Below are 12,245 nucleotides of genomic sequence, written 5' to 3'. Positions count from 1 at the left end.
GCAGTGTAATGCGCTAACAGAGACTCTCATGAGCAAATCAAAACAGTTCACGAAGGGAAACAGTTTTAGGGATCATAACGACAATGGTGAGAAATTCGCAGTTTTCTGCAGCTTCCACAACCTCGACAATATTCACGAAGAGTCGGTAAGATGGTCAACTGGGTGTCAACCAACCAGCAACTTACAAATCAGCCTCGTCGTGATAAGCAGTAGTTTTAAGGACTTTCTTCGGAATGTGCGAAAAAACTGCCTCGAGCGAGATCCTTGTCTTCCCTTATATATCTCATTTGCATTTTCTCACAGTATTGGAGAGGTTCGACACCCGGCGACCAATATTGTTCACTTCTGGAACTGGGTTATCGCTCAGCAGTGGGGATACTATCTTGCAGACTCGACGACAGACATCGGGAACTGCTTGCCAGAGAATAATAATGCTGCGAGTGCTGGTAATCTTGATGCGCTTGGGCTCTGGTGCCACGACGCATCTCAGAAAGTGAAGCGGAGCGTATGCCGTGACAAAAGACAATTAGTTATTACGCTAGGTTAAAGATGCATAAGCTGCCTCAATTAATTATCATTTTTCTGCAAATAAATTGCAGGCGATGGCACGTCTCTCCGTGGTCCTGTGGGGGACATTAATGTTAAACTCCTCCTTCACGAATATAAGCAGCTAAGAGGTGGAAGTTATATAAATCTAACAGGTGGAGGTAATATTGCAACCGGTTTTCATCCGTATAACGTTCAAAGAATTTTCGCCTCCTGGATAAAATGGCTTACCACCATAATATATACATCAGTGCGCTCAAACGGGGCAAAGTCGCTGGACTTTACGGTATCTATGCAGAAATGATCTTCGTAACTTCTGCTACCCGTGCGGAGCTGCATCTCCCACTCATCCGTCTATCCTGCGAATCTGATTTACTTCCCAGTCGGTGGAATAGGGAATTATCGTCAATATTCTGAAAAACGGTACCCGTTTTGAGTACGGCATTGGAAAGATATTTTCTTACCCCTATAACTATTCTGGAGCCCAATGAAGCCTAATCGACAAAGAAAACGTTTGCTTCCATTGTGGATCCCCCGTCATTGAAATCATCAGCACCCTGTGGTTTATTTTAAAACAGCGTGCGGAGTTAAGATCTCCACTTCAACTGCTTCCCATTGGTTTCGAGAAGGCAGCGTCAGAAGTGAACATACCTGAAATGCATTACGCAGGAAAAGCAAAATAAACTAATAGTTATTATCAGACCGGCATATGATGCAAAATATCACGTGTTGCATCGCGGCACAATTTCTGAGGAAATTGATGTTCCAAGCGAAGTTCAACAAGATGCATTCCATTGTCGATACTATTCCTTCTTGTTATCCGTGCCCTTCTCCATGTTACCTTATCTGGAGGACATGGAAGACTTCGTTGACCAAGACATTTCCTCAAACGCCTCAATTACGCGGTTTTCGTCTGTTTATTCCCTCAGCGAGTCATGGACGGAAGGTCTTGCGAGAGCTTAAGTATATTAATGGTGGCCTCTATGTACAAATATAAAGTATATAATGAGCACATAATTCAGGTAGAGCCCTCAGATGTGATTAGCTTTCTATATATTGGTAGACTGAATCTTCTGAAATAAAACTCCCGGTAATACCTGGTCGATTATGCAGATTAAATTTCGGCAGATATTTTCCGACTTACTGTTGAACAGGCGCAAAGCAGACTTGGCATATTGAAGCGAAGAGTAAGTGGATGGTTGACTACCAATGGTTCCAGCTCTGTACTAAAAAACGATGTAGCAATCTTGCGGCCAACAAGGTTTGACGAAACGGTTATAGGTTCAAAACTGACGGTTAATCACCTTCGATTTGCGCTCTATCGAAAGATGAGCTGTTTCAAGCAAATCAAATAGCGACTCACATGGTTGCAGCTAGAGTTTCGGCCTTAACTGCGTTAATGTAAACGTTGGAACCTACCTCTAGCAGGAGATTCTCATGATCGTGGAGCGGGCCGTTCTGCAACAGAAGGGCTAATCCGAAGTAAAGTGCTAAACGTTTTAGGTTGCTTATCTGATAACAAGGAGTCTTCAATTGATAGTCCGACAGCTAGTCTAACACCCAGTGCGAAAACCCATTCACCGATGAGTTAAGAAGGTACTCAGAAAAATTATAAAATAAAATGGATATATCGAACATTTTCGAATGAACTCATGAATGAGATAAATTGTGCTTTGAAACCAAATAGATTTTTCTGCCCCTTATTTTTTTAATATTACTGTAAACTATTATTCAGGTGGTTATAGACTCTCTTAAAAACTTAAAATCTCAAAAGAAATGCGTTTAATATTTTTGAAAAGAAAAACAAATTTTCATTGCTTTGGAGGTCAGATTGAATAAATGAATTAGTTTGAGGGGTACTACTCATGCGATCATTTTATAAATGGGTTTAATTCCCGGCCAAACTGTTTTGAAGATAAAAATCTAAAAATCATCATCAGATCCTTTTTAATTAACTTCTCATATATTTGAACTGGGTGAAATCCAATATTTTAGTATTGAAACTCTGTAGATATCCGGTAAACGCCCATCAACTCACAACAATAATTCACCCTAAAATTATGCCTACATAATTATAATTGATTTTTCATTAACTCCATGTTTGTGTTAATTACGCTCGAAAACACCAGGTAAACGAATACTCAATCGATCAAAGATTCAATCAGCTAAATGATTGATTTCACCATTTTAATTGAATGTTGAAACACAAATGACCGTTTGAGATAATTATTGTATACACAAAAACAACAATTTTTTTTTGTGTAAACGATTAAATGCAAACCATGGAATATCTCATTTTAAAGAAAGATAAACTCATTCTAATCTACCCGCATTTTATTTCTTGCTTCACTTTCTATTATTCTTTGATAAATTTCCTATTGGCTAATGAGCTTTTATCTGCAATTTGCCATTTTTTACGTTAAAAGTTTATTAACCCACTGGAAAAATCAAAAATCATCTTTCGAAAAAGAACCTAGAGTCTGAAAGATTACGTAATAGTTTAGAATATTAAGCGTTAGATGATAAGAATCACGGCAAATATTTGTTTTTAACATAAAGATTTATTCTGAATATTAAACTAAAAGTGGCTTTTTTATTGTTTTTTGTACGAAAGATATATCGAGCAGATTGGTTAATTATGAAAACAGGTAGATATTTTTTTATTTTATAAGTTTTTTTAAGCTTCTCATGGCTGAACCAGTAAGGATTAATTTGCCAATGTATCTCTTCCAATTTCTTTCTTTAAAATAGTCTTCTCCAGTATTATTAGATCGACACATAAACATAGTTTCAATAGGTCGACAATAAATTTCTGACGATGTTAAATGAAAATGGTTTATTTTGAATGCTGCTTTTCATACTGCAATGGTCAGAATGGTCTTTACCATAGATTGTACATCCTCGAAAGTCTCTTTAATAATCTGGATTAGATTGATAAGCGACAACACTTGCAAAGTTTCAAGGTTGAACGAAATATAAATCCTGTTACAATTAGTTACATTCAGGACCCATCTACTATAACTTTCTCTGAAGCAATTCCATTCATTTTTCACAAAAAAAGTACCTCAACTATATCATTCATTGCAATACCTATTCATTATATAGTAGTAGTAATAGTGTCAGTTGCTTTCCACTATGTTTATGTACCCTCGAGTTTTCCAAAATAGAGACATTGTTTGCGGCCCTGAAAGGTAGTTACATTCCAAACAGAACGGGGCTGTCGTTCACCGCAACAATGTCATACCGGAGTTGCTGCAGGGAGCTGTGCCTTCAATATGAACCCACGGGGTTCTCCAAAACCACCCAAAAAACTATCTGAGCATCTATCTTTTAGACACTATGCACGTAAGTGCGCAGTGGTAACGATAAATGTAAGAAATACTGTATGAAACCTGTAACGTAAGAAATACTGTAAGAAACCGCTACTATCATAAAATTTCAAAAAATCGATTTTTTAAAATAGTTATCGTTCCGATGCTTATAGTTTTCATTGTAGAACTATGTTACTCCCTCCATGCAATGGGATTCATAGGTCCCACCTTGCCACCGAATTTCGTATCAATAGGAGTCACCATTTCTGAGATAATAGGTGTAACAGACAAACAGACAGACAATAACCGATTTGAATAAGGTTTTGTTTTACACAAAAGCTTATAAATTAAGCTTCCTTGAAGAAAAGCTGGCTAGCCGCCATTTTTTTTTGCATTACTTTCAAAAAAGTTATTTATACAATTCAACATATGTACAATTGAGGGACTTTACTAGAATTTTGATTTACTTCAATGCCCCTTGAAAAAGACCGCAAATTATGCTTATTTATTAGGTTGATACAGTGGCCTAACTCCTTAGTTTGGGCGAATGAGATTAGATTAAGAGCAACCTGACTATACTGGATGCCCCTCGTTACTAACTACTACTCTGAGAGAGCTTCTCTGGTACGCGCGGGATGAAGAGCTGAAAGAGTACATCATGGCAACAGGTGTTCTTCAACGTTCCGTATTATGATCCCTGCTTTGGAACATAATGTATGATGGAATGGTTTTCATACGCGTATCAGAGGAAGCAACATTGATTGGTTTTGCAGACGACTTTTCATTGGTCGTAGTTGCGAAGCACCCCGAAGGGATGGAGCTTAAATGGTTAAACTGGAGCTGGCGGACGAAGAAACTAAGGTTGTTCTTAATGCTAATCTCATGAAAACAATACTGCCAACATCCGGGCTGGTAATCAGTAGGTTGTTTCAAAATCGATTGTTTATTATTTCCAGGGCACTAAATTACGAGAAAGAAGGCAGTGTTTGAACAATGCGCTAGGCTCCGGCAGTGGGTTTAATAGTGCAAACAATGAATGTACGAACAAACTCAATTCGAATTCAATATTTATTTTAGTACAGCAACATATAATTTCCATTTATTTCGGCAGTGCAATGCGAATTTATCGAGGATCATGCCTAATATCGGCAGGCCAAAATATAATTATTTGGCAGCGCGATGGTTGAAGGGGAAACCGTCAGCCTGTCAGTCTCGCTGCTCTGGATTCGAATCGTAGCCCTCATGGGTCCCTGCTTGGCTCCCCCGTCTTGTGTTTGTCTCACTGCTGTGAGCTTATCACTTGTACAGCGTTAGGTGTAATGATACTGAAACTGAAGCACAATCTGACTGTGTGGATGCCCTATACTCCACCAAGAAGTGAACAGGAAACACTAAAATATAGTCACTGGCTGCTTACTAGTACGATGCACGGTTCTTGTCTGGGAGGAAGCAATGAACAACAAGGTGAGCCGGAGAATGATGAGTTCGACAGACTAGCCGATATTGCCGAGGGTGTGCAGGGTATACCTATATCGGCATCAGGTGAGACTGCGTGCGCCATTACGACAATAATTCCCTTACATCTTCCAGCGAATGAAACACATTGTCTCTGTCAGAGAAGGAGGGCGAATTCAGGCGATGCAATCAAAAAGCGTCTAGGATGGAAATGTTTCTCGTAAACAAAGTTTAGTTTAGTCTCGGCTGGTTTTAGGCCTGCATTTTTTTTCGGGGGTTGAGTTAGACATTTGTACACATGTCGTATTTCTGAATTTATATAAGGGAACAAATACCACCTTGTAGCCACTTCAGTAACGCTGCTCCCGGGGCAAACGTGAGGCAACGTCTGATGAATTGCCTCTGCCCTGGTCGAAATCGCAAGGATAGGATGGAGCTGCAGATGGCAGCAACGATGGGATAATTGCGAAAAAAGCGGGACCCATACACACAAGTGGGTCCAGCAAAAATATGGAGAATTGGATTATCTCGCCTGATACAGTTCCTTAGGGGACACAGTGATTATAGGAAGTATTTGCATCGTTTTGAATTGGATAAGTTTCTATCGCTACACCCAAGGACCGGAGCGTCTTATGGTCCACCGTCCCTGGTTCAGGAATGAAAAAGGGAGGTGAGAGAAGCCATCAACGTAGTAATCGGACTCATGATCTCGTGAAAGCGATAATGACTTTGGAAGCAAATTGAGCCCCGGCAAACGAAACAATAATTCAAGGAAAACTTTACGAGCTGGGCCGACCGCATTAAACAATTATAGTACAGAGGGTTTTCAACAAGGCTTTAGTTAACAGGAACGATCCCAAAATCACCAATCAATTTAATCCGTCACATATTTATAAAACTGTGAACTGATTTGACTTAACTTGCAAAATTCATCATTCAGTTCTTCTTTATTTGCTCACACTATGGTAATAGACTGGTCATTATGTGTTTGATCCAGCATGGAGAAAGGGAAACCATCTCATTTCTTACATCATCTCATCAACTCCGTCATAAATGGTCCGAAGAAGCAGAGTCACTACAGTCAAGATGTTATACTGAGCGTCCTAGGGAGTAAACTACACCCAAACTAATTGTATTTATTATTAAGACCAAGGGTATCGAATTTATGCAAGGTTTTCCATCCTTGCGGGAAAAGGCGACAAAGAACAATAGAAATGTGCAGGTTAGCAGCCTGCAAATCTCGCAATTCCGTATGTTGCTACGCCTCGAAATCGGACTAATCGTTTGTCAAGCGGTATCGAAGCTCCAAAGAATGCTTGCTTCCTCCGCCTTTAGCGAGAATTTCAGCGATACAGGCTGGACATTCAAAGGTTAAGCGAAGTGAGATGTGGGACTCGCTGGAGCACTCCTCTCCCTCTTGTGGCACTGCGCTGCTGTATTCTAGAAAGTCTCCCGGAAGTAAGCGTAAAACATTTTGCTCGGACATGTGCTGAGGAAACATGCTATGTGGAACAGTAACTCCAATAGTGAAAGGTTTGCGCTTTCTACAGCTTGCACCGGCTCGTCATTAGTGGCACATTATACGAGCAACTGTCCGTTAATAATGAAAGTTAAGATTCTGAAAAAGATCGCCGGGGAGCATGAAAAACTATCCGGGAACACCTCAAAAGCTTGATTGGTGGAGTGCAAGCTGCTTTCTAGAATCCTTCTGCTTTCATCACGTTAACAACCTTCATTTTGACATAGTGTGTGGGATTCAGTTCTCCGGTTCACCTGCTCTTCATCTATTTAGAGAAAACTGTCGACAGCGTACCATGAGAGTGTATCTGAAATGTTCTAGGGATGACGGGTATTCCAGCGAAGTTAATAGTTATTATCAGAGCTATATATGATGATTCAAAATGTCACCGGTTGCATTGCATGTGTTAATTAGAGGGTCAAAGTGGCACCTATAGGGCACACTTTGAGAAACGACAACTCCGACAACTACATTGCTGGTTATGCCACGCAATGGGATCCATTATCACAGAGTCGCAGACGACTCGGTCACTCCAGAACAGTAGTAGAGCAGTTGAAGAGACATGAAACGCATTTCATCGAACCAGCAACGACGCTCATTGTTTGGTAGACGCGCTATACTGCATTTAACGAATATTGCATATATGTAGATCTCATTTGTGGTTTGCTGTAATGGCATATACGGACAGGAATAACGCCGGATAATAGGGTGGTTCATTAAAATTTTCAGGTTCTTCATCAGTTTTCAGCATAACTATAACTACCATACAAAAATTTTTCTCTTCTAAGCCTGAGCCAAACTAATATACATTTGGTGGCTAGTGGGTAATAGCCTGCAGAGCAACTAATGGTGAAAAACGTCAAAGCTACAGATTTATTTATTAATTATTTGATCAATAAAAACTGGAGAATACTCCAATTACTTATTGTATATAAATATATATAAAAGCAGAAAAAAAATACAAGGTGTTGGATGAAGGTAGAGGAACACGCTGGAAACAGTAACAATCACCTCATATCATCAAGTCATTGCAAAGTTTGAAAAGGACACAGCGTCAGCCAAGAATATTCGGAATTGTAGAGATGTCAGGTTAAGGAACAATCAGAAATCAGGATATGTCCAGTATGGAACTTTCTTTTTTAAGGTTAGCAATTGAATACATCTCCTTCGCACAGATTCAATTCCATAGCAATTAGAATTATGGTAAAAGGACCACATTACGCAACTGAAAAATGGAAGGATGGACGAAGATAAGTACAATGACAATTAAATCGGAGTTTGCTGTTAAAGGTTACACCTAGGTCGGTTAAGGACTGACCATCAAGATAATAAACGGGTGTCGAGGGAGAGGTTCTTAGTAAATAGCATAAAAAGTAGCATTTTTTCACATTAAAGGTCAACTTGTCACGAACGCACAACCGAGATAATGTGTCAAGGTTTGACTGAAGGATCCAATGATGAGTGGGTGAATCGACAACAGAAAATCATTTTACATTATCTGCTTATAAATGGGTAACATAGGTAAATGAGAAAGAAAGATCATTCGCGGAAAATGAACATGGACATGGACCGAGGATGGACCTTTGGTATACTCCCGATGAAGGGAAAAAGGGAGACAAGATGCAACCATTGAGAAGATATGATTTACTCTACTTTTAGTTAAGCTCTTAACCAGGAGAGAATACTTGTTGGAAATTCATACCACCGGAGTTTGGTGAAGTCGAGTATAGATCGACATCATATCTTGTATTCAAAGGATAAAGTTGTTGAATTCCAGTATTTGACACCCCATTCAGGTATGCACTGTATGATTGCCATTGACGGGCCAATCCAAAAGTAAGTTTCATTTTCCTCAAACTGCAATTACACTACTTGTAAGCTCTCAACATTTAGAAGTCAGTGATGCCTGCAGTGAATATTGGGTGGAAATTAAGTAGAAAATAGAAGCAGAATTTTTCAGGCTGCGAAATGGTAAATGATATAACTCCAAATCATGGCCTATCTTCTTTATTTTTAGTAGACTCATTAAACTCACCACCGTTACATCCAGAGAGTGCTTGTTAAAGTTTTGTTGAAAACGAAGTCTTGTTAAAATATACATGCACGCATTTTTGTCAAAAACGGCTGTACCGATTGACACGAAATTTGGTTGGAGGGTGGCAACTGTGAACCCCACGCACGTGGTGAATTATATTGCTGTGCGTTAAAGGGGTCATCTCGTGTGTCGGATCCGCGGAATCGAATTTTTTTTTTTGGCATGAATTGTATCTAGATATAGTGTAGAATATATAGGTAAAGTGATTTTTTGATATTCGGACTAATTTGGAAATTATAGTGTTGAACACGTGATAAGTTACATGCCAGATTTATGTCGATTGCCGTAATAAAGCTAGTATTTATTGGTCCGAATGACCTTCGAATGACTTCTCTAAAAGGACAAGAATTGAAGCCAAGGCTGTACATGCGTTTCTTGAAGAAACCTAAGGTTTATGGATTAGGTACAGCAGATTAATAGTCAGTTAAGGTTTTATGGCTAAAAATCGCATTCTACTTTCTAAATGCGTTTTTCTTAAAACCGCATGTTGAAAATCGGCTGCCACCATAGCCCAAAATCTATATAAAGGAATTCTTTGAAATTTTCAGGACTTATTTAGAACATATTTCTACGATCCGCAAACTAGGATAATTGCGATTCTTTCAGTAGTTTTTTTTATTCATTAAAGAAGACTTAAGGAAACACCAAAAATCAGAAAAAAAAATTTAACACGACATCAAAAATTTACCTTTTGATATTTTTTAATAATCCTAGTTTACAGACTGTAGACTTAACTACGTTAGAATGCCATTTACTCTTTTTCTTTAAGATGATCGTAGCGCCCTCTAGTGTGGCAGCAGAAAAACAGCTTTTTTTGGAGATGGGTTTATAAATTGCTCTGTATTTCAGTAACGAACTATGCGATCGGGCTGAAAAAATTACTACGCACACTCAAGATATTAATTTATATATGGTGAAAAATTTGTATTTGTATCTTTATCCAGTTCTTCGCCAAAAATTTCTAAAAAAATCCAAAAAAAACGGCCTTCACACGGGATGACCCCCTTAAACTTAAAGGAGGTGGTATGTCTCCATATACTTAACTTATATTTAAATGCCCCCATATACTTAAAAGAGGTGCAACATTTTTTTCATTAAATATAGTCATGTGGGGTATTAAATGAAAGGTATCGATTAGTACTTTTCGAAGCAGATATTAGCTTTGACACTGGGTGCGAAGGTCCGAAAACTGGCAATTATTTGGAGAATGTATTCTCAGAAGCTACTAAACCAAAAAAATTGAAAAAAATATGGTTGTCCGTGAGCATGGTATCTAGGCTTCAAAATACTCACGTTACAATATCTGCTAAAACAAATATAATAATACCATATTTTCATATCTTGAAAATTTACTGCGAATCTCCCTCAAGTTCATCCCAGAACCATAAAATGCAGTAGGATAGGTTTTAATACTGGCAAGTCTTATAAAAATCCTACAATTACTAACAAAGTTATAGTAAGTCAAAGTTGCTCCTTTCGCATCAAATAGAAACTCACTAAGTAATAAAATGTGAGTACCACGTCGCATTAGGGTAGGTGGAATCATCGTGTAGCCAAATATGGTATTCTTATATAAAAAATCACCACCTGTCATACCTGAAGCGCCCAGCCTCCAATTTCCAACTTGTTTAATAAGAGTAGGAGGTTGTTAACTGATTTACTCGAGGAGTCTTCCTCTAAAACGCTTTCGTATGTAACTTCAACTCATAGGTAAGATAGTCGGCACTATTAGCCCTCTTTTTCGCTAAAATCCAAGCAAAAGGTTAGAACTCACTTCTCTCTTTCAGTGTGGAACTGAAATTGTACTTTTTATTGTTGTCAGTATATCGGCAGTTAATCATATTAACCACAAAGAAAAAAAATATTGGAAAGCGTTCATTTTTGCATATACACTCATGTAGTTCAACGTTGTTAAAGCAAGGCTAGCTACTATCACCAAATACTCTCAACCACATTCGTCCCTTATTTCCTAATATATTTCAATGTAATAAGTGAAATCCAAAAACATCAAAATTTCAACTGCCTTCGAAAAGTATTTCCCCTGCTTTTGACCTATGAACCTCTTCTGATAGTGTTAGCTCTGATGCAACAAATTAATCCAGCAACATTTTATAATGACTTCCATTAAACCGCTAATCGCATATTACATTCCATTATATTCCACAAAACAAATGGTTAAGTGTTTACGCTTAAAATGGTAAGTTTTCAATGTTTCGTCCAAAAAAATAAATGCAGTCAAATGAAGTTAATATTGAATGATAAAAGCAAGTGGTACAAATGATTTCACATGCTATAAGCGAAATTTTAATAAATGGTACCCAATCATTGATTTCGCCACGGCACGAAACATGAAAACTTACCAGCGATAAAACACGACGGCACGCAAACTCCATCAATTAATCTTTCGAATTGTTTAATATTAATTATGGATAGTTGCATTCGAAGTGTTTGTAATTTGTCGGTGTAATTCTGATTTGAAGGTCCAATTTCAAATGCACGTCCCCCTAGAAATGGGGAGAAATTAAAATTTCGTAAAATAAATGGAGGAAATATAAATTTGTATTTATCTCATTGTTTACGTTTATGCTAGCAGTATCTGGCTTATTCATCCAAATTTCCCCTTACCTTTGAAGTTGCTAAATGTTTTTTCAGAGCTAGCGTACATCCTTGATAATTGATCATTACAGTGCCCTTTGGGGGAATTAACACGAACATTTTTCAAGAAAAGGAAAGTATGTAATAACCTGTGAACCCCGTGCCCCCCCCCCCCCGCGCAGCGGTGCAAGGACACTTGAAGTTATAAAAAATGACATGTGAGGGTCTGAATTGTCGAAAAGGTCTAGGGGTTTAGCGTCTCGTAGGTGAAGTCTCTGCTGCTTATATGCTGTAGTATTATCTTCCGAACAACGAGGAGAGTCCTTGCTTCACTTTCTGTCAAATGGTAATCTCTTCATTCGATTGTTTAAAGAATTTAATATTCTTTCTTTCTCATCGGAGTGAAACAAAAGGAGAGATGAAACCTTGACGGAATATGGAGACAGTTGATCTACTCTGTGCCATTCCGTCCACAATATTTCAATCGCACTTTACTTCCGGATTCCAAATTAGGAAGACTGAATTCTTTTGCTTCCTGTTATTTCGATTTATTGTCTTGTATTCTGTATCGAAAAACCACTTGGTTGATGGTGCTCGGTTTGACAATGCCGGGAGTTTTCCAATACACGTTTGCAAATAAATAAAAAAAATTAGGGATTGGGATAGCATGTTGGTCATCTGTGGCGAATTGTGTGTAAAACAAAGAGGAAGCCTTAAGCTGCAA

At 38.3% G+C, this 12,245-nt stretch overlaps 1 protein-coding gene across 1 annotated transcript in view; it reads right to left on the bottom strand.

Annotated features, from left to right (window-relative positions):
- LOC119652049 (transmembrane protease serine 11B) overlaps positions 1-12,245 on the bottom strand; it is a 157,576-nt gene that overhangs the window by 91,881 nt on the left and 53,450 nt on the right. The window contains exon 2 of the mRNA XM_038055985.1: positions 11,287-11,430. Within this exon, the coding sequence (XP_037911913.1) occupies positions 11,287-11,430 (144 nt within the window). The remainder of the gene's footprint in view (positions 1-11,286; positions 11,431-12,245) is intronic.

Source organism: Hermetia illucens, chromosome 3 (genome assembly GCF_905115235.1).
Source record: "Hermetia illucens chromosome 3, iHerIll2.2.curated.20191125, whole genome shotgun sequence".
Lineage (NCBI taxonomy): Eukaryota > Metazoa > Arthropoda > Insecta > Diptera > Stratiomyidae > Hermetia > Hermetia illucens.
The sequence above is the reverse complement of the archived record's forward strand: the minus strand, read 5'-3'. Positions and strand labels throughout refer to the sequence as shown.